Raw genomic sequence first — 26,389 nt, 5'->3', positions numbered from 1 at the left:
TAACGCACTGAGTGAATGGGGAAGTTTGCGTGTTGCGGCGGAAAATTGAAGCACGTCAAAATGCATCAACACAACGAAGCTAATACGACATAAAAACAATGTTATACTTGACGGAGTTTGGCTACATCGAGGCTCACTGCAGTAAAAAAGACATATGGAGGATCAGATAGCAGGTAAAGCAGCGCACAGCTATAACAAACACTCACCCGGATTAGCATGACGATCAGAAAGCTAAACAAATAACCCGCAAAATTATTGAAGTCTTCGAGCTGCGATGTAAGACGCTGGTTCTCCTCTCGCTGTTGAACCGCTGCTAAGCGCTACAGGTAGTAATATTTCACAGACGGAGCGCCGCTTCTGCTCCACCTGGTAGTGACTCTCACACCGAACCTTTGCTTAAAGCTGCAGCATCTAACTTAAAAAAAATACATTTTACATACGCATTAAAACTTTTGCTGTCCTAACATGAGACAGATAATCTCTAAAAAAGTAATCGATCTCCTCCCTGCTCTGCATAATTACTCCGCTCAGTCAGAAACAGCCACTCAGAACTAGCAGTAATCAGCTAGCCGCCATGCTATCAGGAAGTTTTCATTCAGTAACTCTGGATTGTTTATTGTAATGGATCCTGTATTTGCCTTTGAATGTTACGTTTTATACTTGAATTTTTTTGGCAATGCTGAGAGGTTTTATTTAGGCTCTTTGCATTATTTAGCCTCTTCAGAGCCTTGATATGTTTTCAGTCTGTTAAAGATAGTATTACTGATAGCAGTACAATTTGCACAATGCCTGTTTTGTTTAGTTTTCTTCTTAGAAAAAGTTATTAAAAACAAGTTTTTGTCTAAATTAAGGTGAATTCATGGTTCCTTTTTCCACATAATGTAACCGGTGGTGTTTATGATAAAAAAAATAATAATAATTATGTGATCGGTATCGGTGATCGGTCCTCATGGGTGATTGGTATCGGCAGGAAACAACCTGATCTCTAATATATATATGTACACTTCTGATCAAAATCTTAAGACCAGTCAAAAAAATTGCAAGAATTTGCATTTTGCACTATTGGATCTTAAGAAGGTTCTAAGTAGAGCTTCACAATGTTAAAGGAAAAAAATTAGTGCAAGAGACAAGAACTTTTGAGCAGGGAATTTTCTGAAAACTGCATTTACACTCAAACATGATTTTTTCAGCTGATCAAAAGTTTAAGACCATAGTCTTTAAAAGCCAAAAGCTGTGCAAAAATCTGGATTCCATGTCATTTTCTGTCAAGTCTTTACACTGTCAAGACCCCCTGATGGCAAAAACAAAAAAGCTCACTGACTTTGAACATGGTAGGATTGTTGAGCTGCATAAGCAAGGCTCACAACGTGCCAAGGTTGGACGCAGTAAGACAGTCATTTTGCATTTTTTTAAATGATCCTGAGGGTGATGGAGCAAAAAAGTCAAGTAGTAGACCCAAAAAAATTTCACCAGCTCTGAGCCGCAGGATCTGATTGGCTGTCCGTCAAGACACGGGATGATCCTCTGCCCAAATTAAGGCCATTACTGGTTCTGACTGCAGCCCAATAACAATCAGATGGCATCTGCGAGAGAAGGGCTTCAGAAACCCAAAAAACGTCTTCAAAGGCCACGTCTTCTTCAACGCCACAAAATTGCCCATTTTATATTCCTCAACAGACTTTGCAAGGGTGCACCAAACATGGGACATTGAAAGGTGGAAGAAAGTTGTCTTCTCTGATGAGAAAAAAATTTACCTTGATAGTCCTGATGGCTTCCAACGTTACTGGCATGACAAGGAGATCCCACCTGACATGTTTTCTACACGGCACAGTGGTGGGGGCGCCATCATGATTTGGGGTGCGTTTTCCTTCATTGGAACAATGGAGCTTCAGGTTGTGCAGGTGCGTCAAACAGCAGCTGGCTATGTGGAGATGTTGCAGCGGGCATCCCTCATGACTGAGGGCCCTTGTCTGTGTGGTAATGATTGGGTTTTTCAACAGGACAATGCTGCAGTTCACAATGCCCGCCTGACAAAGGAGTTTTTCCAAGAGAATAACATCACTCTTTTGGACCATCCTGCATGTTCCCCGGATCTAAACCCAATTGAGAACATTTGGGGATGGATGGCAAGGGAAGTTTACAAAAATGGACATCAGTTCCAGACAGTGGATGCCCTTCGTGAAGCCATCTTCAACACTTGGAGCAACGTTCCCACTAGCCTCCTGGAAACGCTGGCATCAAGCCTAGACGATTGTTTGAAGTCATCAACAAGAATGGTGGAGCTACTCATTACTGAGTCCTTTTTTTTAACACTTTGATTTCTGTTTTGGGGGGTTTTCGGGTTTTTTTTTAGCTATGGTCTTATACTTTTGATCAGCTGAAAAAATCATGTTTTAGTGTAAATGCAGTTTTCAATTAATTCCCCGCTCAAAAGTTTTTGTCTCTTACGCTGATTTCTTCTTTTAACATTGTGAAGCTCTACTTAGAACCTTCTTAAGATCCAATAGTGCAAAATGCAAATTCTTGCAGTTTTTTAACTGGTCTTTAGAATTATATATATATATATATATATATATATATATATATATATACACACACACACACACCCTGGCATATGCTGCCACCCCTGAAAAAATCCCTGCCCCCCTCTTGCCACCCCATAAATATTTTCTAGATCCGCCCCTGGTCAGGGAAGACCTGGGGATCCCAACTGTCCTCCAAGTCACTTCCTTTTTTCTTTTTGTCAATGTTTTCTGTCTTTGTCCTTATGTCCCTCCTTCTTTGGTCCTTTGCTTCAGATGGGATGGTGCGCCCTCTACATCCTGAGGACTACTTGTTTGATTTCTTACTGGATGATGGTTCCATCTCCTTGTCATTCAGGAGAGTTCTCTGGGAAAAACCTCTTTCCTTCAGGAATGAGCTCTTTGTGGACTTTCACTATCAGCAGGTAAAAGGCCAATGTTTTTGAAAATGAAAAATGTTTTTGAATGATCAGTTCTCAAGTTGCAAATATTTTATGTTTTTAGCTACTAGAGGAATATCTTCATGGCAAGATAATCATTCCTCACTATGCTGGTGGAACCTCATCAGTTCAACAGATTGCAGAATTGACAGCTCTGCAGCATTTAGCTCAGGGTTTGAAGAGCCAGCTGTCACTGTAAGTAGAATAAATTATAACTGGTAATAAATATGAGTGTAAATTTGGGGGAACAATTGTCTTTGGGCACCATTAATAATTGGATCTTGCTACTTGGATCTTGGATCTTGCTAGTTTAGTGTATTGAGTAAAGCTTTCCATCAAACCAAAATGTGCTTCTAATTTGATGTTAAAAATAAATAAAAAGATCAAAAACATTGAATTTATTTTTCAACTTGATATGGGTTTCCTTGGCCTACTCACCAAGGAACTACAATCCAACAACTTCATGTGGTGAACTCATAAGGCTATCCAGTTTTCAGCTATTTTAGGTGAAAAACACAATACAGATTGTGAACCTTGTGATGCTTTCACAAGCCACAAATAATATGGTAATGTTGTGTTGGTTTTATTTAATGTCACATGCTGTTTTTATTTTAATTATGTAAAGCACTTCGAAATGCCTTGCTGCTGAAATGTGCTGTACAAATAAAATTTTATTTATTGATTCATTTAATGATTAGGCTGAATAACAAGATATTTTGTGTAAATATAACAAAATAGAACCCCCCTCTCACCTGAAACGTTCGATGGAGATAGCCACCAGCACCCCTCCCGACCCCACTATGGACAAGGGTGAACAGAAAATGGATGGATGGATAACAAAATAGAAATAACAACAACAGAACCTGCCTTCTAACTGCATTTAGCTAAACTGCAATTTAAGGAAAAATTTAGAAAAGTTACCATTCACTCTGGCACAGGATACTATAGTTGTGAGATACTCTGAAGAGAAAATCTGCGAATTCATTTAAACATTTTGGGAACACTTTATTTGAAGGGTTTTGCATAAGACTGAACTGACACTGTCATAAACATGACATAATTCCTGTGATGAACACGAAGGAGTCTTTATAAATGTTTATTACTTTTGTCATAAAATGTCATTTGGTAAATAATGACATTTTTAATGCAGGCTTGCATTAAATGTGCATTAAAAGTGTCAACTTTGCAGTAAAAGTTTCACTTTTAACCAAAAATGAGCCCTTCATTTTATCTTGATTGGTTGATTAGGAGCTGTAAGCATTACAAAATAAAAGCACATGATTTCACAACAGGAGTCTGTGCTTTGACTAAATAAAAGGACTGTTTCTCTAGGAGACTAAGAATTTTGACCGTAGTGTGTGTGTGCGTGTGCGTGTGCGTGCGTGTGTAATATATTCATTTGTTGATTTCTTTATTTCTAAGGCCGGAGCTAAAGGAGTACTTGCCCTTACAAGACGGACTTGCCAGTAAAGCTGAGGAAATCCAATTGCTCTGCCATGATCAGTTAGCTGCCATGCAGTCTCTCAGTCCTGAAGATGCCAAAATTCGGTTTATTGGTGGGTTGAAACTTTTCTTTTTCTGTCTTTTTTTTCTCTGTAAGTGTGATCATGATGTTAAATTTCTGAATACCATAATAATGCTAATTACATGAATCTTCTATCTCAGAGTCTTTGAGGACCCTCCCTTTGTTTGGCTCCAATACCTTCTTGGCAAAGAAGGTTAGCCAGCATGGCTGTCCTTCCCCCTGCTTAATCAGTGTGAACCAGGAAAGAGTTTGTTTCCTTCATCCTAAAACTCAGGTATTTGTTCTTTTTTTAAATGTATGACTCTCAGCGCTATTTGTTATCTGTTTAATTTTTTTCTGTGCACATTGTGAAATATATTTTGCAATAGACATTTGGCAATCTATTTCCAATTCAAATGTACTCCCTACAGAGTAACATAAAATCTCTACATATTTTATGTTAATTACATAAAATATGTAAATAACAGTTTTAACTAATATTATCTTTCTTCATCAAACAGGCTTCTGAGACTTCTTTATGGATGTAAATAAAGTATTATTACATGAGTTCACCTGAAATGCAAATGAAAGGGGAATATATTGTTCACTGAATTTGGAAATTGCAAGTCAATGTGTAAAAGCCTCAGTTTTTTTAAATCAAGCAATAAAGTGTTAATGTGTATATAATAAGTTTCACCATTTTGTTACATGGATTAGTGCAAGAAAATGCACTAAATGTTTTCATATAAAAATGACACTTTTTTTCCTTCAGATTGGTTGGCATAAAGTTGTTAAAACTGATTAACGCAAGGAGCAGTCAACCCACTTTCTGAAGTGTTTTTGATTTCTAAAGCTACCTCATCTAACTTTATGTAAATGGGAGCTGTGCCACACATATAACATTATGAACGTTCAACAATACCACATTCAAACATGAATATTGGCATGGAATATTTTGGCACAATGATTTTAAAAGAACATTTTAGTTCGGCATAATAAAAAAATCTTTAAAATTTACAGTGCAATTATTGTGTAACTAAAGCTTGTCAAAAAGTAATGATTCCACATTTTAAACTGAAAATTGGATAGAAGCAAAACTTTTATCTTCTTACTCTTATTGTAAGTCTGTTGCAAAATCAGTTATTGTGCTTCATTACACAACATACTAATTCAACTAAAAGAAATAACAGAATATTCTGTAGAAGTGCAATATTTCTTGCCAGACAGCTCAGAAAATGAAACGATCATTTTGTAGAGATTCATTACACTGAGTGTAAAGTATTTCAAGCTTTTATATTTTGAAATGTCAATAATTATGATTTACAAGCAAAAAAATTAAATTAAATAAAATTCAATGTCTCAGAAAATTAGAACATCACATGAGACCAGGGTGGACAACTCCAGGCCTCCAAGCCCAATGTCCTGCAACTTTAGATGAGACTTTTAGATGAGTGTCTGCTTCAACACACCTGAGTCAAACAATGAGGCCATTAGCAAGACTCTGGAGAACCGGACTACACAATGTGGAAGTGATTCAGCTATTTTGATTGAAGTGTGTTGGACCAGTGAGACATGTAAGAGTTAGAGGATGCCGACCCTCGAGGACTGGGTTTGACCACAATTAGACCATATCAAAAATGGATTTTTAAGTACAAATATCAGGATTCTAAAAGGCATGTACATTTCTATACATTTAGTGCATGGAGGCAATCAGCCTGTGGTGCTGCATAGGTTGATAGAAGCCCAGACTGCCTTCAGGTCTTGTTGGGTCAGGTGTGTCAACTTTCTCTTGATAATAGCCCCCAGATTTTCTATGGGGTTATAGGTCAAAGGAATTTACTGGTCAATCAAGAAAAGGAACACTGTAGGTGCATTTCCACTAACCTGCCTCTAACCGGTACGATCGCGATACGATCACGGTACGATCCACCTCGGGGCGGTTCATTAGTGAGCTTTTCCATTTATATCCTCTGTTTCTCCTTCTGGGCGGGTCATGAGCGCGCAGCAGCTGTTTTCAATTCTTTGCTGATGTCTGCGGCAACACTCAGCAAAGGACCTCAGTGCTGTAGTTCTGGACTCAAATAGACAAGGATATTTAATTTTGACTTATAGAAATTCATTGCTGCCCCAAACAGTAATAAAAACTCAGACCAGTTAATAATTTTGCTGTAAATATTAATATAATTACATTCAGGCACATAATTTTTTTAATGTGTAACCTTTTGAATTTATTTAATGCAGTCAAAAGATGTAAACCAATAACCACGCCTGAACTATTTTTTAATCCAAAATTCACATCACAAGCTAATATATAGTTCTAGTGTTTCACATTGTCAGCAGGAAGGTGCAGCATGTCAGAAAGCTGACCAGCTCCTTACTGCTTTTCTTAAGAGCAACGAGCTGCTAGCAGCGCTGCTAAATCTTAATCATTCCGCTGCAAAACTTACCGCATGTGTTCCTGGTGCTGATTGTGATTAAACTCATAACTGAGCCTTCAAACTGAGCAGCTCTTTAATAGAAGACGGTATGTTTGGAGTTGGTTTGGAGTTGTCAGCTGTCAATCAAATGGTTTTGGTGTCGTTCCCTGAATGGTTCTGCTAGTATTACCCATGAAATAGGTACTAAAATCTAATAATAGCTGTGCTGAGCCGCACCAGATTTGCTAGCGGGAAACTAATCTGGCCGAGGCGGACTGAGACCGTACCAGTCGGACTAGTGGAAAAGCTCCTTTAGATCAGTTGGTGCCTTTGGCAAAGTGGGCAGGTGACAAGTTCTGCTAAGAAGTAAAAACAGCATTTCCATCTCAGCAGAGGGAATTCATATTAGTTTATATATCCATCCATCCATTTTCTTTACACCCTTGTCCCGTAGTGGGGTCGGGAGTGGTGCTGGTGCCCCATCTCCAGCTAACGTTCGGGGCGAGAGGCGGGGTCACCCTGGACAGGTCGCCAGTCTGTCGCAGGGCAACACAGAGGACAACACACAGGACAAACAACCATGCACACACACTCACACCTAGGGACAATTTGGAGAGGCCAATTAACCTGACAGTCATGTTTTTGGACTGTGGGAGGAAACCAGAGTACTCGGGGAAAACCCACCATGCACAGGGAGAACATGCAAACTCCATGCAGAAAGACCGGGGGCGGGAATCGAACCCAGAACCTTCTTGCTGCAAAGCAACAGCTCTACCAACTGCGCCACTGTGCAGCCCTAGTTTATATATATATTACATTAATTCACAACAAATGTAATCTCACTTTACAAATATACAAATACAAGACCCTTTACAAAAATATTATTTCAATTCAATCACACAATCCAACACGATCTAATTGATCCTAGTTCTCAAACAATACAGTATGCCCAATTAATTATTCAAAGTAAATTAAAATGTTTATATCTAAGGAAACACTGCAGATTGAATTAAGTCATTGACTTGTAACATTAACTCCTCCTTGACCAGCATGTAGCAACAATCATATGGGGCCTCATATGGGGCATGCACTTAGCAACAGTGGAGAGGAAAAAATCCAGCAGAGCGTGTCTCAGTTTAACCCTTGTATGTAGAAATGGGGTCCAACCGACCCCACACACATAAAACGTGTATCATTTTTCCATAGTCCTCTACGTTTGCCTCAGTCCACACACTCACAAGGGTTAAGCGGCCATTTCCCACGACTGACTGGGAGTTTGAGAAGACAGAGCAGAGACACAAAAAAGAAAAGGCTGATCAGTGGCTAGACAGAGCATTTCTATTGACTGAAGTCATTGCATAATATTAAGCTGGTTGTTGTTTTGAGTCATTGATAGGGTTGAACCTGGAATCTGTATTCTTCTCCAGAATATGAATCTTTATTCCAGCCGATTGAAGTGTTTGTATAATACTACTGATGTCCCTGGTGTCTGCCAGTCATATTGCACTGGTTCAGCTTGAAAATGGAAAAACAGGAGGAAAAAACTCCCACAGTCCTTTTGTTTTGAAGTAATCCAGTTGTCAACAATGTAAGTAGTATTATAAACACTGTGTCTATAAAGTAACTAAAAGGGCAAAGATATCAGTAAGGGTGAAAGAGAGCAGGATAAGCTGTTCCTCCTTCAGTTGTCATACTCAACGCTTGAGTCGAGTCTCATGAAATGATTGCCAAGTAATTTCTAAGGCTTTAGTGCAAATAAACCACAGTAAGAAGCACATGATCTGGTGATGGCAACATTATCTCAGTCGATGTCCTCCTCCATTGAAGAACCACAGCCAAGCACAATACCAGGCCAGATGTAGCTTCTATTGAGAGAAACATAACAGAGAGAAAACAAAACAATTGGAATAGCAGAAAATAATGCAAATTAGAGAGGAGTACAAAAAGAAGAAAGTGAGGAAAAAGTGGTCAGTTTATTCTCCAGTAGCTTGAGGCTATGGTATCATACACAAGTTTTTTCAAAAAGCAAACTTTTAAGCCTCATTTTAAAAGTAGATAAAACCAATAACACTGGGATCTGGTTTCCCAGGAGAGGAGCCTGATCACAAAGGATCTGCCTCCTATTTTACTGTTAGAACCTCAAGGAACCAGCAGTAAACCTGCAGTCAGTTCTCTGCATAATGGCGGTGATTATTAAGGACTGTGAGAAGGAGAGTCTTAAATTCTATCCTGTAAATTCTAACAGGGAAGCAACAAAGAGAAGCAAAAATAGGAGAAATATGACCTCTGTTTTAATTTTCAGAACTCTTGCTGCAGCATTTTGGATGATCTGACGGCTTTTAACTGTATTTTGTGGACTTCATGACAGTAAAGAATTACAGTAGTCCAGCCTTGAAGTAACAAATTCATGGACTAGTTCAGATCAAGTGGTTGAGTAAGCAGGTCCTTTTTCAGAACTTCCAGTCTAAAAACAACAACTGATGTGTTGTAAGAATGAAAAAGAAGGCTCCTCTGATTGTTGTCTGTGGTTCAAGATTAGCTTCACATTGGGAATGTGAAAATTGTAGTCCATGTCTAGAATTAATCTGTGTGTGTGGTGACTCTTCTGGAATGGATTTCACTTGACAATCATCTCAAGACCATGGTTCTCCCCTTTGCTTTTGCACCTTTTCTCACTACACTTCTTCCTTCCACACTGTTTTTTGTGAACAACCAGCTTCTTCACCAATGACATTTTGTGTCTATGACTGTCTTCTGGATATCTGTCCAGTCAGCAGTCTTCCTGTAGCCTGGAGCCAGCGTGAGAGACCGCTCAAAGACTCAGGAAATCTAAGCAGGTGTTTTGAGTTAATTAATTATAGTGTGACACCATGAGTTCCCAATAGAGACCTTTTTCAAAAGTATTCAAATTTTCTGAGACAATGAATTATGAGTTTTTTCTATCTGTAAGGCATCAAACTTACAAGAAACAAAGGCTTGGAATATATGACTCTGTGTGATGATTCTATAAAATGAGCTTCACTTTCTGTGAAGGAAGAAATATTGCACTTTTACACAATATTCAAAGTTTTAAAAATGTGCTATTACAATTTATATCACATCTTGTTGCTCTGATGTTACCATTTCAGTTTTGCTTTATTTACTTATTTATTTTTTATAGATTAACCTCTGACTCACAACAGTCAGTATTCAATTCTACTGTGCTCTCTGATCATCTTTGTCTCGCAGGTTCTAGTGTTTCAGATTGCCCTTGCACAAGTCCAGGCTATGCGCACAATCCGCCCGAAGAAAGCAGGCAAAGTTCCAGGAGTAGAGATTCAGTATGGCAATGCTGTTAAACCCCAAAAAATCCTGGTTCATCTCCAGCAGGTAAAAACTATTTTAGATCTTCTTTTAAATACGACTTTTTTTAAAGATATATCTTTTCTTAATAACTTCATACTTTGCTTGTATTATATTCAACTTTTGTGACTTTAGTCTTTTGGTGAGTTTGGTTTGTGTCACTGCTAACTAGTGAAGTTATGATAAAATTCACACAGCAAGTTCTGTTAAATGCTTTCTTCATTTGCAATATATATTATAAATATATGTTACTCCACTTCTGCTATTGTTATTCACATGTAGTTTGAATTATTAACCATTAAATGGCAATAATAATAATAATAATAATAATAATCATCGTCATCAGCATAAACTTTTTACCCAGCGTAAAAAGTTTACGCTGAGTAAAGGCAACATTTTTGAGAAACTAATTGTTAATGATAAATAGTAAAGTATAATGCAGACTAGTATTTGACAATGGTCAAATTATTTGTTCATTTATGACTAACCTATTTTTGATGTTTGTTTCAGGCTAAGGAATTTTGCCATATCCTTGCTTTGACAGTGGAAATGCTGATTCAGTCATCAGTTACTAGTTCAGAATCAAATTACCAGTAAATACCAAGTTCCGATTGCTGACTTGCATTAGCAGCTGTTTTTTTTGTTGTAAATTATTTTTGAGTAATTCATTGTACAATGTTTTCAGTGCACAAACAAGCTGAAAAGAAACACAGCATTACAGACGATGAATTAAAAGCTAACAAATAAATCAAACCAATAACAGAGAACACCATAGATTATCTAAAGAGACATAGCTGCAAATTATTGCTTAAAATAATCAAAGCTTGATATCAGTCATGAATTCCTATTCTTTAACTCATTGCTGTAATATTACAGCTGGTTATTGATGATTTTAAGTTGTGTGCTGCTGTCATTTAGTGTTAGGAAATTATTGTCAAATGTTAAAGAATATTATTCTCTAATTGTTTTGGCATTGATCTTTGTTCCATTTGGAAGGTGTTGGTATACTACTGTGTCTTGATTGTGATTTTCACTCTGAGATTAACAAAGTATGTTCATTCATTCATTCATTCATTCATTCAAATGTTGGTTTCAGTCTGCAAAATGTATCATTTTTGGTGGCTTCAATTAAGTAACTTTACTGATTTGTACTGACTTTAGTCACTTCTTCTTAGTACTATGTTGAGTACTCTAAGAAATGAAATTAATTCTGATGTTGCTTGCTTTATGTCACTGTTTTATTTATGTTCAAATTACTATGTAAAATTTTTATGCTGAACATAAGCAGGTTTTATTGTACTTGCATAACAACAAGATATGTTGAAACAACTCAAGCTAAGTGAGTTAATCAAAAGTAAATCATGTCATTCTAAATCTAATAGTTATTTATGCAATGAATATTGTCCCTAGTTGCTTTCTGTATTGCATCTTCATGCCAATTGGGTGTCAAGAAAAGTACCAGAAATAATAAAAGTAATAACACAAAATCTTTGCTTGTGACATTTTATAGTTCTTGTCTCTATGCTGCTGTGAAAAGTGTCATGTGCAACTAAGCTAGGTTTGCCCAGTTGGTACAATGATGCAATACAGAAAGCAAGTATTGCATAATATGAACATTATTTGCATAAATACATTTTAGATTTAGAATGACAAATTTACGTTTGATAAACTTGCTTACCTAGAGTTTTTTTTAGCATATCTTGTTATGTAAATACAATGAAATTCACTTAAGTTCAGTATAAAACATAATTTTAAATAGTAATTTAAACAAAAAAACAGTTACATAAAACAAGCATCATCATAATTTTATTTCACAGAGTATGGTGTGAAGTTTTTAATAAAAAAAATGCTTGATTTTGTAATCTATTTAAATTAAGTAATTGCAAAAAGTTAAGTGTTTGAAAGTAGTGAGGGTTTTGGACTGTACATGTTCAGGACATCCCCATACATTAGTCCATTTCTGCTCAAGCAAACCTGCAAACTGAAGGGAAAGGTTTGAACATTTGTACAACTGATTTCTGTGTTGAAAAATAAAATTTGCTCTATTTTAATATCCATGTTTTTTTTTATGTATGTGGATTAACAAAATAATGCTGTTGTTGGTGATGTAGACAGAAAAAATAAATCTGATGAGAGTAATACTTCAGACTATTGTTTACCATAGAAAAGTCTAGAACAAATCATTTATTTCTATGAAATGCAGGGCTTAAAGAGCTCCGGCCGGGGGCCGGATTTCCGACTTTTGACCAAACGGTCCGCCTCAACCAAACTGTAGTCTCCCGGACCCTTCTAGACCGGAGGCGACACATCTAAATTTGCAGTACCGTAATTCCGCCACACATAGCGCTATCTGAAAAATTCCAACGGTTTCTGAAAGGGGAGACGTTGCACTTTCCAGCAAATGTCGGGTTAATACGGCAACTTTACAGCTGCAGCTGCAGAAAGTAATTAATCAGGGCACTCGTTTTAATAGACGGTAAATTGCGAAAATAACTTGCTGGATATTGAAAGTTCCGGTTGTTATGGATACATGGGTAAGTATATCATCTCACAGGACATTTAAAGAACTACTTACAATTAAAATAAGGAAGATTTATTTAGTCAGACATTTGAAACTTAGGCGTAAAGAGCTCCGTCTGGGGGCCAGACTTTCAAGCAAAGCGAGCATTGGACCAAACGGCCCGCCTCAACTAAACTGTAGGTAATAGAGATGTCTGCCAATCAGAATTCTAGCTCCTGTGTTCTTGACCAATGACTAAAACGGTTTGTAGAAAAGCAAGTGCATGCGTTCGGTTCGGCGGTTAAATCAAATGCGATATGAAAGAAGATGGAGTTTGTCTGACCCGGTAAAGAAACACGTTTAGTTGGGAAAGGAATTAAAAACAAGTGGCGCAGGGTATGGCTAGAGGAAAAGGGACAAGACGGAAAGTTGGAGGACATTTTTACAACAGGGGGCGCTGGGATTCCTTTGGGGGGCGTTTGGTCGAAAGTAAACTTTACACCTTAAATGCACAACAATACCAGTTTAGACTTTGAGCAACTTGGTAAAACTGTATTGTGTAACATTATTAAATCATGCCTGGCTGCAACTGTATTGATGGCAGCTCTCCTTCTATTCAGTGTTTGTAGCTTTTGGCGCAGCTCCGCTCCTGCTAGTAGCTTCACCGCATCAGGTCAGCGTTACACCGGCTGATGACGTTGCTGTGATTCACTTTGTCTGGTGTCAGATTTTCTAATATTTTATGTTTTATTGAGGATTTTTGTAAATCCTCAATATCAATGTGATCATGTCAAAGCAGCAACTTATATTAAAAAGTGTTTTATTGTCCGTCTGGATGCTGCCCGCTTCCATGGAAGGACAACAGAAAATCGCTCTTATAAACATGTAATTGCTAAAATCACGATACCCTGACTTTGTATCACTTTGAAAAATGAACCCATTTAAATAAAGAAATCCCTCCATGGGTGATACCACGATAGAGAGCGTTCATTTTATAGCGTTAACACGGTGCTGTAAGTGGTCCGGTATGAAACGGGTGTGATAGAACAACACAGCACTTTTAAATTTCAATAATCAGAATGCAGAAATTGTTTCCGTTGTTTTAAAAGATTTATGTCAGTCTAACCCTCCCACCCCCTCTCCTCTCCCCTGCACCTTAAGAGGTAAAAACAAAACGAAACAACAAAAAAAGACGCGCACATTGAGCAAAACTCTGAAACAGGAGAAGCTGGACATAAAACGGAGCGAAGAACTGGATGTGAATTATGGCATAAAAACAGAATCTGACGCTGAGCAGTGAAAAATCAACACATGATGTGAAACACATGACGATTAGGAGGCGCAGCAGGTGATGGTGAAGTCAATAAATGATCAAATAAATCTAGCAACAGGAAAAAAACTAAAGTGGACATAGCAATAAACCGAGAGGATAAAACTAATCAAATGAAACTAAATGGGAAATGAATGAAGAACAAAATGCAAGAATAAACTAAAACTAAAGTAAATACAGAGGAATAAACTGGTATGGCAAGACCTTTAGAGCAATAATTAATACAGAGACTGTATGGCAAGAATAAACAGACACTATTTCCAGATAAAAGGTAAAATAATATTGCTGAAGTGCCATGGGTTTGTTGAGACCACATTTAATACTGAGAATAAATATATCTTACAGACCATAACAGTAAATAACTTATCACTTATTTATGTTTTTAATTATTTTTGATATATTTATTTCTTCAATATTATTTTTCTTGTCAGTGTTAATGTCATGGGGCTGATGACTCCATGACACTTTCAGTTTGACTCATTAGGATTTGATTAAGAACCAGATTTGTTCTTTGTAATTTCTGTCCAGTAAAACTATATAAACTATATAAAGATATAATCCATGTTTCTGTCTCATATTTCTATGGCATTAAAAGGATCTGGAACTTTAGTTTTTCCACTGAAAGCTCTGGTTTGCACAATAAATGCCATGTGGGTGAAGTTTTATGGATGATACTCTGATGTCCCATTCTCCTGAAGGCAGCACAGAGCTGCACCACCAGAAACCGACAGAAACACTGAAGAAAAGAAGAGCCATGATTAATGTAGTTACAGTTCTATCCATGTTTTAATGTTGCAGAGTCGTTTGCAAATAGATCAAAGTTTAAACTGGCATGTTGTTCATCTTTTATCTGGTCATTTTGTGGAATATTTAACAACTAGAAAATGGCACAAAATAAGAATATTTTTTCCACTCTGATTGGCTGCTGTTAGACCTACAGATTTTAACTTGAATGTTCATTAAATTTTTCATAGACACCTGTGAAAATAATTTCTATTCCCATGACTTTTTTGTTCTCTGGGAAATTATTTTTGATGATAAATACAGAAACAAGCATACAAATCAAAACATCTACAATAGTGATAGTTATATTAATAATAAAATAGTCGGTGCAAAGTAGCCTACAAATTCTTTGGTGGGGGCGGTGAGGGACCTGGATAAAGGCTGGGGGGGCGCTGGGCTGAAAAAGGTTGAGAAATACTGATTTAGTTGGTAATGTTGCATGTTCTAAATTACTTGCTAAAACATTGACTGAAAGGACTCTTGTATAATGTTGAGGGATTTTTGCCTGTAAGTCAAACCTTTAGGGCACAGACATTTTACATTTTGTTTTGAGTTGAAATGCACTGAAGTCTTATTTAAGTTTGAATTTTTAGCTTTTTAATTGTATTGTTAGAAGCAATTGTTGCACTATTCAAAGACACCTTTTATTAAACTGTGGCAATAGCAACGCTATAGTAAATTTTTATCATAACTATAAGTTTCAGGCTCAGGATTTTTTTTTACTTTAAGCCATGGAAATGTCAAGATGTATTTTTGCCATTTAGTTTATGAACAGCTAAGCAAAATGTATGGAGTTATTGTAGGTTTGCAATACTTAAATTGCACTACATAACTTCATTAGTTTTTATATGTTGCAATAACTGACTGTGTTTGTATGCGACAGTGGGGATTGACCAGCAAGGTATCCCACAATGCCTTGGGCCACCAGGAGTAGCAACCTAATTAAACCACTTTATTTGTCACAAAGAAAATGTAAAGTTTACATTTTCACCTTAAACTTTAAGATGTTTAAGGTGAAAATGTAGACTCCAACGCTTCATCTATACAGCCAGTTCTTCAAGAATGATCCACTTTCAGAGTAGTAGTGCACTGATCTAGTTTTTAGCATTTACATTTGAGTACAGGAAACTGCACCCTGAGTGAGTTGTATGCTCATTTCTATGACCCCTCTCCGCATATGATTGTGTATAGGGTTGTTTATGGACCTATTTTGGGTTTGTAAAAAAAAAAAATGCTGGGTTTGACTTTACTGATTTTAAATCTGACTTTATAAAATGAACTTTAGTGAGTTTAATTTGTTAGAACTATTTAAGAAATCAATGGAACAGACCATTTTAATGTTTCAGTTACTTGCATCAGCTCCCTTTGGGATTAAGTATTTTTTTTATTTGAATTGAATGTCAACTTTTCCACTAAGCTAGGTTATTTAAATTGAACAGAATTAAATTCAGTCAACAAAATCCAAGAACCTTATTAAAAACTCAATAATGTTGAATAAATTGAACTAAACTGCTATCAGTAAATTCTATTAGCATCTTGTAAATTTAATTTCTGTTGTGGAAATTATCTTTAACAGAGTGAGAAAAAAACTGTTATAAAAACCAGAGAATCAGAGACAGAATTTATTTTCTTAATCAGTGTTTATTCGAAGGCTTTACAGCGTTCGAAGATTTTGCTCACTGAACACAGACAGGATCCTTGAGCAGAACAGAGCATACAGTTTTATAGAGAGGTTTTCATTCCATTGACATAGTTTGACAATATACTTAGTTACAAAACTGATTGCAAGCATGCACATCTTTCATAAGGAAAATAAAACATTCAAGGATGTCACTAGGTTGCAAACAAGAAACAATTGAATAACTTTATATTAATTCAGAGTTCAGTGGTTTCACTCAAGAAGACAAGTGAGATGTGGTTGTGAAATGCAGAGACTGGGCTGGAACAAAGGATGGTTGAACCTTATTTTTTACACTGAGACGTTCCAAGATGGTGCCAGTGTGTGTGGCTGCTCGTCTGTCATTCTCTCATTTGACTATGTTTATACTGTTTTTGACCTGTGTCATCTACGGAACTGAGTCTCTGCTGGTGTATGATTGCAACATACTACTAAACCTCCAACATTTGGTCCAGGATATCGATTTATTTGATGTTGCTGGCCAACAATCCTTGCCTCCGCTTCTGTCGGAGATTCCGAGTCACCTGTTCCGGGTTCCTGCGCTGCTTTCACGGAGGAGACGTCATCGTCGTCACGGTAGACGAAGCGGCCGGCTGGTGAAGCTGAAGTTTTACCTGACGCACTGTTCTCCTTTTACCCTATCGTCGCATGGATCGTTTCTGGGCTCTCGGGTGCCTCGGCGTTTCTTGGATCCCGTTGATGTCTGCTTGGTGCCAGTGGTCGGCGTTCAAGCCCCTCTACCCTTCCTGGATCAACATTCGCCGACGTTGTCTCTGAGACCGCTGTGCCGGGTTTCCCGATCTGTTGAAGCCCATGATCCAGTTCCTGTCAGGATTGGCCTGGTAAACGCCAGGTCGCTTGTGAATAAAACTTTTACTCTTCGGGACTTTTTTAGTCACCAAAACCTGGATTTTCTGTGTGTGACTGAGACGTGGCTGAGTGTTGGTGAGTCCAGTGCTCTATCTGAGCTTTTACCAGCGGATTGTGCTTATTTTAATTCACCACGGGCTTCAGGGAGAGGAGGAGGCACAGCGACTGTTTATAAACAGGACTACAAATGTAACCAGTGTTTTCTACAGACATCATTCCCCAGCTTTGAGTTTACGTCATTTGAGATGAGACACGTAATCCCAGTTTTCTGTGCTGTCGTTTACTGCCCCCCAAGATATAATAAGGATTTTATAAGCGACTTCTCTGATTTCTTATCTGGGATAATAACTAACTATGAACATGTTCTTATTGTTGGAGACTTCAATATACACGTGTGCTGTCCTGATAAGCCTCTGGTAAAGGACTTTTTAAGCTTTCTGGACTCTTATCCTGGTACAGGCCGTATCCGGTCCTACACATGAGCACGGACACACACTGGACCTAGTTATTTCTTGTGGTCTGCCTGTGACTAACCTGGAAACCTGTGACTCTGTGTTCTCGGATCACCTGCATGTTTTATTCACTGTTAGTTTGACACCAACTGCAGTCAAAACTCGCGCTGCTGTTCGGCGCTGTCGGATTATTAACCCTTCCACTGCCACTCAATTCTCCACTGCTTTTCTTCAGCTCAGTGGATCACTTGACTTCCTCCACTCCGATACAGAAGAGCTCTGGTCCTGTTTCTATTCTTCCTGTCAAACCATCCTGGCCTCAGTTGCTCCATTAAGAACCAGGCAGCCACGGATTAAACCCAAGCCTTGGTTTAATGACAGAACTCGTGCTACAAGGAAGGAATGTCGTCGTGTTGAACGCAGATGGAAAAAGATTAACTGCAGATTACTTTTCAGATTTTAAAAGACTGTTGGCGTCTCTACCAGAGCATGGTTAACGAGGCTAAAAGGGAATATTTGGCATATATCATTCCCTCAAACAGCCAATAACCCATGTGTTTTATTTAACACCATTGACACTGTACTTAATATTCCACAGAATGCCTGTTTGGAAGCTTCTACTGACATGTGTGACTATTTTCTGCGTTTCTTTATTGAAAAGGTTGATAGTACTAGGGCTCTTATCACAGCTCCTGACTTCGACCCCTCTGTTTCAGTTCCTTGCTTTGCTGCTTTCAATCAGTTTGAGTCTGTGACTGTCTCACTTTTAGAGGACGTGGTTGGCCGCATTAAGCCATCAGGTTCCCCCCGTGATCCTGTCCCTCCACCATTTTTTAAAGATATTTTATCTAGCATAGGGCAGCCTGTTCTTGTAATTATAAATAGCAGTCTGTCCTCAGGTGTGATGCCAGTGGCGCAACTACACATTATTCAGGTGGATGCGAAAGCATAAATCGCCCCCCTCCCCCACCCAAACCCGAGGCGACGATACGTGAAGTGTAAAACTCGCTACATTTACCTCGTTATGTGCGCGAGGTGAAGGAGCGTGAGGCGCGCTGAAGTGTACGGGAAAACATAATCGGCTTGTCGCCCCCTCCAGACGGGGTTTTGGCGCCCCCTCTGGTGCTGCGCCCCTATGCGTCGCATACGCTGCATACCCACTTTTTGCGCCACTGTGTGATGCCCTCTTGTTTTAAACATGCAGTAGTGCAACCATTGCTTAAAAAAACTGGCCTTGATCCTACTGTTCTGGGTAATTATTGGCCTATTTAAAAGCTGCCTTTTCTTTCTAAGGTTTTAGAAAAAATTGTGTACTGCCAACTGAAACAGTTTTTAGATGACAATGGCATTCTGGAGGTTTTCCAGTCAGGTTTTTAAACTCTTCATAGCACAGAATCTGCTTTAATAAGAGTTTTTAATGACATCCTTCTTGCATGTGATTCTGGTAACCATGTTGTTCTGATTTTACTTGACCTAACTGCTGCCTTTGACACAGTAGATCATGACATTTTAATATCGCGATTACACCACGTCGTAGGTATCTATGGCACTGTTCTTAAATGGTTCAGGTCTTACCTGGAGGTGATAACTATTTCAGTGAAAATTAGTGACTGAATCTGCTGCTTCAATGCCTTATGGTGTCCCGCAGGGCTCAATTCTAGGTCCTCTGCTTTTCTCTTTTTATTTACTGCCTCTGGGTTCTATCCTTAGGAAACATGGGATTTCGTTTCATTGTTATGCTGATGATTGTCAGATTTATTTGCCCATGAAGCAGAAGGATGTCCACTCTATCAAACATCTCCTGGCATGTCTAGGTGATATTAAAGCTTGGTTGGCCTTGAACTTTTTTAATTTTAATGAAAACAAAACTGAGGAGGTGGTGTTTGGACCCAGTGGCTCCTGTGAGTCCTCCACTGTTGACCTGGGACCTTTGGAGACATATTTTAAACCTGTTATTACAGATCTTGGTTTTAAGGTGGACAGTGATTTTAAACTGGACAGCCAAATCAGAGCCGTGGTTAAGTCCAGCTTTTATCATTTAAGGCGATTGGCGTCAGTGAAATCTTTTCTTTCCAGGCAGCATTTTGAAACAGTGATCCAGGCTTTTATTTCCACTCGATTGAATTACTGTAACCCACTTTATCTGGGAGTCAGTCAGTAGCTGCTCTCACGTCTGCAGTTGGTTCAGATGCTGCTGCACGACTTTTAACAGGAACTCGAAAGAGGGAACATGTGACCCCTGTCCTGGCCTCACTTCACTGGCTGACTGTATATTTTAGGATTCATTTTAAAATTCTTATGTTTGTTTTTAAATCACTACATAATCTTTCCCCGGCTTACCTCTGAGCTTCTTCACCACCTACATACCCTGTCGGTCTCTCAGGTCAGCAGATCAGCTGCTCTTGGAGGTACCAAGATCCAGGAGGAAGCTCAGAGGGGTCAGGGCTTCTCTGTCATGGGTCCTAAATTATGGAACGACTTGCCTTTGCAGGTCAGAGAGGCCGCTTCACTGTCCACTTTTAAAGTTCGTCTTAAAACTCATCTATTTTACTTGGCTTTTAACTACAGCGGGATCTAGTTTTACATTGTGTGTTTTTGTTTTTAAACTGTAAGTTTTTATTTGTTTTATTATGTTGTGTTTTAATGTGCAGCACTTTGTATCAGCTGTGGTTGTTTTAAAGTGCTTTCTAAATACAGTTGGTTTGGTTTGGTTTGGTTTATACACGGCAGCAATAACACAAGTTTTACTGGTTTCAGCAGAGAAATACCTGGGATCCTGCAATGGTCTGAATGTGACACATAACACCAATGGTAAAACCCTGTGAACATGTTTTTCATGTTTTTCATTTGGAATTAGTACCACAAGAGATTCTGTCAAAGAGATGGGCATAGGCATCAGCAGAGGATCTGTGAGAGTAGAATGTGGACTCTTAGAACAAACAATACAACTGTCATTTGTTATTTTTCTGTTCAGGTGTTTAGCTAACTGCCACCACATATTGTCTTCTGATTCATGCTGGTCCATTACATATGCAGCACAGATGTGATGGATCAGATGTTTTTGGGGCAACACTTTGTGCATTGGTACTGCATAAAGAACGATGAGGATACCTTCATCAACCTTCATCATGTCATGTCTTCACTAGTGACGATGATGAAGTCTGGAAGTCTGCTGTCTCTTAGGTTGTTTTGCACTTGCTCTGTTACTAAGGCAGGTGGGGTGATGTGGGAAGCTGTAACAGGTGCAGTCAGAGGTTTATCACCTTTCACAGTCTGATGGGAAAGCAAGAGATCGTAAAAGAGACTTAACAGTATTTTAACATGCCATATTCCATTAGGTTAGTTGATATAGAAGAAATTACCAATGCAACAGATGGTAAGAAATTACCTGTAGAGGTAAAAAAAAAAGAAAAAAAAAAAAGCTTTAGACATAATAAATCGTGATATTGAAATTAAAAACTATGAAATTCGGGGAGTAGTTTTGAACTGGATGAGGAGCTATTTAAAGAGCAGAAAACAATTTGTGAAGATGGAAGATATTGAATCTGGAGATTGTGTGGGGTACCTCAAGGATCAGAACTGGGACCAGTTTTACTTAATTTGTATACAAAGGACATAAGCAAAATGTCTAATCATTAGACGCTTTTAACACATTAGACTCTAATGTATTGAAATTTTTATTTGCTGACAAATATTCTAGTCTCTGGTGAAAACCTTTTTCCATAGTTGCCTCAGAAATCAGTAAATTAAAAAAAATGGTTTGACAATAATAAATTATCACTAAATTTGGACAAGATTAAAATCATATTTTTTTTTTAAATTGTTACAAGAAAGTTCAAATTCAAGTTCAGATGGAGTGTGTTACTCTAGAGAGGGTAATAAACTAAGTAAAAACATATCAGTCATGCCTAAAGCTAGACATATTCTGAATAGTAAATCACTTACTATTCTATATAACTGATTTTACCATTTTTAACATTTTTCAGAGGCATGGGGAATTAATTACAAAAGGCATCAAATAAGCTGCTACCTAAGCACATACAGAACATGTTTTTGAAAGAGAAGGGGGATATAACTCAAGGGGTTACTCAAACCTGAAATACAAAAGCGCTTTCTTGTTGTGTGTACACTACAACAAAGAGCTTTTGTATTTCAATTCATGGTGTAAAAATATGGAACAAGTTAAATGAAATAAAGTTGAAATTTAATACAATTTAAGAAGAAATATAAGGAGGTCATTTTCACAAGATATAGAAATACAAGTGTATATTTAAATTGAGGCTAACGTATATGAGTGCGTGTAGGTATGGATGTATATATTTAGACATATGTAAACCCATATAAAATGGAAAATTAATTTACCTATGTTTGTTTTGTTTTTTTAATTATTTAATAATGAGGGTCCGTCGAAAAATATTGTATGAGTTTATGGGGTAGGAGTTCAGGCGTTTCTTATTTCTTCCTACTCCTTTTCGAGCATGTTAAGATTAATGTGGTACAAAAATATGTGTCTTTTGCATTCCTTATTCATGTGATTTCTTTTTACTGCTAACATGTTTGAAATAGATAAATTCAAATAGCTTAGTATTGTTGGATTTTTAAAGGTTTGTCCCCCAGACATATGTCATCCAAAAGGTCTTAAATTGGTTTAAATTAGCTTTGGACCTGATTCTAATTCAATTTGTTTATGATTTTTTTTCTTTTTTACTACAATAAAATCCATCATTAAGTCTTGAAAAGGAAAGCCAGATGGTGGATGCACGACTTGTGGTTGTTTGAAAGTGTGGTGGATTGTGTGTGGCAAAAATGTGACACCGTTTGCAAACATTTTCAGCTGCAACAGAGAACCCTTTAGGGAAATCTTGCCGTTTTACAGAGAAACTCGCACAGTTTAAACCTTTCTCCGATCTGAAGGGGGAACCAGAACCATGTCAGGATTAGTTAATGGGATGTCTGTCAGGTCTGGTCATGGCTTGCAGACAATGTTTAAAACAATAGTACTGTAATGTGGTTCACCATCTTCAGCAGTAGGCATAACATTTGAACAGTTTTTCAGGTTTAGGAAGTGCAATAGTTGGCACCTGAGAAAAAAAGCCGTTTAAGGGAACCTTATGTCTTCCCCCTTTATGATTTCATCATAAGTTAAGCCCTTTCCATGGATCAAAGCGAAAATGGAAGTGATCAAAATATCAAATTCCTCTCTTTCTAAATACAAATGACCACCCTGAAGTCAAATTAAAATCTCAAGTCCTCTAATTCAATATTCAAAATCAGTGTAAATGAAAGTTTTTTTTATGTCTGGATGGTTTTATCTCAGTGGGCCTCCCCTTCGCCTGGTGGCGCAGTTGTCTACTTATTTTAGTGTTTCCGGGTCAGGCGGCGTTCCGGCTGTGTTGATGGTTGCACTGCACGCACGTGTTGTTTCTGCCTACATCTCTACCTTTGACCCAAACAGACGGAGTCAGTTCATCAGAACCAGCCAGGGAATATAGGACAAATCTCGGAGACTTCCTACAGCCATGGGCCCGGTGAGAAGACATTTTAAAATTTAGAGAAGATGCTGGTTCCGGTTTTGTGGGACCGAGCTGCTTACATTTTGATTTGAATTCAACCTGTAGGTTGAAATCAGAATGCAGACATAAAAATAACTTTAAACTTTAACTTGCGTTTAGAGCGTTATAAATCTTTTGTGCTAGATGTAGGAACACAGGTCGTCTCCAGGTCCACAGTCTTCTACTGCTGACGACCACAAGATCAAAGAGCGGCTGTTAGGGTCACTCCCGTACCTGCACATTTTGAAGGCAGTGGTTAAAATCTGTCTGTGAACGCTGATATTTTTAATTGCTTCTTGGCAGTTCAGTCATTAGAAATACACTAAGTCAGTGATTCCCAAACTTTTTCTCCTGGGCCCCCCATGGATTACGAATAGCTGTCTGGTTGAACAACATGTGTGTGTTGGGGTGAAGGGGGGGGGGATTCTTCAAGTAACGCTTTTTTGTTACTTGAAACCATATTCAATCATCTGTCAAAGCTACATTTATAAACAATTGTATTTTTTAAGTATGTTTTTAATATGCATATTTAAATATGCTTAGTGGCTATAACAATAAAATAGGAATGGAATATTCTGATATTGATGTATGATGAGCATATTACAAAGCACACAGCCGTTCATAATTTATTTAGTAAATTATTTAGTAATATCAATACATATTTATGTAACTATACAAACACAAATAAATAGTGATTAATAATGAATAATATATATCGGATACATGTTTATATGCAGGGGTGAAAGTAAGGGGGTATGGTAGGGTACTACTGCGTACCCCTGAAAGATTTAGCGGGGGTACGCAGTACCTGCAAGAGAGAGGAGCGGCTGTATAAACTTAACAGGTTCACTGTGCAGCAGTGAGTTCACCCACTAATCAGCCGTGACTGATTAGTTTTTTAAGAACAATCTAAAACAGACTTAATCAGTTAATAAATGACTTTTTCCCCATTTCATATTGTTTCTGAACTGCTTTACTAGAGCAGGGCTGCTATAGGTCGATCGCGGAAGGTTTTGAGTCGATCACGGTAACAAACTGAACGCCACCAGGAGGCTGAGACCAGCATGTCCTCCTCTGGCTCGCTTAAAACGTTCGTAACTTTATTAAAGAACAACAACAACAAAAATCAACAAACATGTTCAAATTAATGACCCAACAACAATAATAATCTCAGTGATTATTGTTTCAACAAGGTGTTACTCAATTCTGTGCGTTTCGGTTCCATTACCAAAATAACTAGCAGAGCAGGAGTTTAAAATGAACTAATCAACCACCACTGTGTTCAGGGAAGGTTATTAATGATCGCAAAATAAATATCAAGCCTGAAAACCTGAATGTTATGTTTTTAACGTAATCTCTGGTCGGCATGGAGAGCGCAGGAGGTTGCCATGGCAAAGTGTGTGCTTAAATGACAGAGAGAGAGAGAGAAAATGTGTGAGTGGTTTTGAGTTGATCACCTGTTCAGGTTGTTTTTTTGTTTTTTTTTAATTTGCACTTTTTTATTGACAGTTTTTCCATACAAGTGTACATACAGACTTTACACTCTTTTATTTTTCCAAATGTTCCATACATATTATTCAACAAAAGATGCATATACAATCTATACCTGCCTTAGAAATAGCAACTTTGCCAGTCTAGATAATATCCAATCCAGTGGTGGGAAGTAACGAAGTACAAGTACTTCGTTACTGTACTTAAGTACAATTTTCGTGTATTTGTACTTTACTTAAGTAGATTTAATAATGGGTACTTTCTACTTTTACTCCACTACATTTTACAGTAAATATCTGTAATTTCTACTTCACTACATTTCTACAAAACTGTCACGTTACTCGTTACATCCAAGTCGCATTGTGTTTTTTTTTCCATTAAAATGTGAAGTTCAGGGACTTAAGGTGGCGCCGTAAAATCCAAGCAATAACGTGACGTAGTGTCTGTTGACACCCATCGGCTCCCCCTTTACTCGCACGCGGAGCTCCAAGACATGCGCAGTGGTTTCCTCTGAGCGTCGGTAATATAATAGCGCTGCATAAATCATAAGATATGGCGACATGTAAAATCAGCAGCGCTTCGCTTTCACAGACGGTGGGGACTGTCCAATTTTTAACGTCACTTGGAAGGAAAACTTAAAGAAAGGAAAGCTTAAAGAAAGGTAAGCTCCATGGACGTGATGCTAGCAAAGCTAGCTGTATTGACTGACAACATGCAACGCATGTTGCATCTGCGATGACTGACATGTCGCAGACATGGGACAACGCTGTGACCAAAGTGCAATATTGTAATATGACATTCATGGACGATCCGATTCTTCTGGACGGATCTTGACTAAGTCCTATAGTGCTGAAGCCTCAGTGAGAGCCGTTCTTTGTTCTTGTAATGCTCTGCGTACACTGCAGTAGCTATTTTATTTCATTAAAATATATTTATATTTATATTGGTGAATAAATAAAACAAGAACGTAGGAACACAGAGCATGCTCATTGCTCTTTGTTTTCGTCACCTGTCATGGTGGCAGACGTTGCAGCAGGAGGGAGGATGAGAACAGTCACGGTGCTCCTCCTGCTTGGTTACTTCTTGCTTATTGGGCCTTGGACAGTGTTCATAGTTGAGCGTTGTTAATTGCTATGTTTAATGGTGCAGACAATTATTATTTCTGACATTGGCAATATGGGCAACCGCACAGGGCGTTATTTTTTTTAGGGATGGCAGGAGACCTCTGTGGATTGTGGCACAGAGATGAAAGCAAAACAGAATGAAGGAGAGTTTGAATTGATACTGGTTACATTTATTTCAGCTCCAAGTATTTAATATCTAGGTGGGAAAGTGAATCTTTCAGATCAATTTGAGAAGCAGTTTTGATAGGTGCACTAAATGTTATTGTCATGTAGCGCGGGGTGCTGGTTTTGATTTGGTCTTGGGTTCAGTGGTCCAGACTACAACTCTGCTACGAGGCTCCTTGGTTCCATGTCCTCCTCTGCCAGTTGGATTTCTTTCAAAAT

At 38.1% G+C, this 26,389-nt stretch overlaps 2 protein-coding genes across 5 annotated transcripts in view; both read left to right on the top strand.

Annotated features, from left to right (window-relative positions):
• Positions 1-12,276, top strand: part of myo15b (myosin XVB) — a 192,967-nt gene extending 180,691 nt beyond the window's left edge. Inside the window, exons 60-65 of the mRNA XM_081600474.1 lie at positions 2,799-2,947; positions 3,027-3,157; positions 4,385-4,518; positions 4,628-4,761; positions 10,112-10,252; positions 10,736-12,276. Coding sequence (XP_081456600.1) covers positions 2,799-2,947; positions 3,027-3,157; positions 4,385-4,518; positions 4,628-4,761; positions 10,112-10,252; positions 10,736-10,822 — 776 coding nt within the window. The 3' untranslated portion in view covers positions 10,823-12,276. The remainder of the gene's footprint in view (positions 1-2,798; positions 2,948-3,026; positions 3,158-4,384; positions 4,519-4,627; positions 4,762-10,111; positions 10,253-10,735) is intronic.
• Positions 12,277-12,644: 368 nt separating this feature from the next.
• The window catches only part of noc3l (NOC3-like DNA replication regulator), a 37,147-nt gene continuing 23,402 nt past the window's right edge, over positions 12,645-26,389 (top strand). For 2 of the 4 annotated variants that reach the window (XM_081600841.1, XM_081600842.1), the window contains exon 1: positions 12,645-12,759. In XM_081600841.1, the coding sequence (XP_081456967.1) occupies positions 12,748-12,759 (12 nt within the window). In that variant the 5' untranslated portion in view covers positions 12,645-12,747. Of the gene's footprint in view, positions 12,760-23,198; positions 23,367-26,389 lie in introns of those variants that run through there. The other 2 variants (XM_081600840.1, XM_008438112.3) reach the window with 2 other exon arrangements.

This window comes from Poecilia reticulata, chromosome 19 (assembly GCF_904066995.2).
Source record: "Poecilia reticulata chromosome 19, P_reticulata-male-v2, whole genome shotgun sequence".
NCBI classification, from domain to species: domain Eukaryota; kingdom Metazoa; phylum Chordata; class Actinopteri; order Cyprinodontiformes; family Poeciliidae; genus Poecilia; species Poecilia reticulata.
Note: the sequence above shows the minus strand (reverse complement) of the source record. Positions and strands in the feature narration are given on the sequence as shown.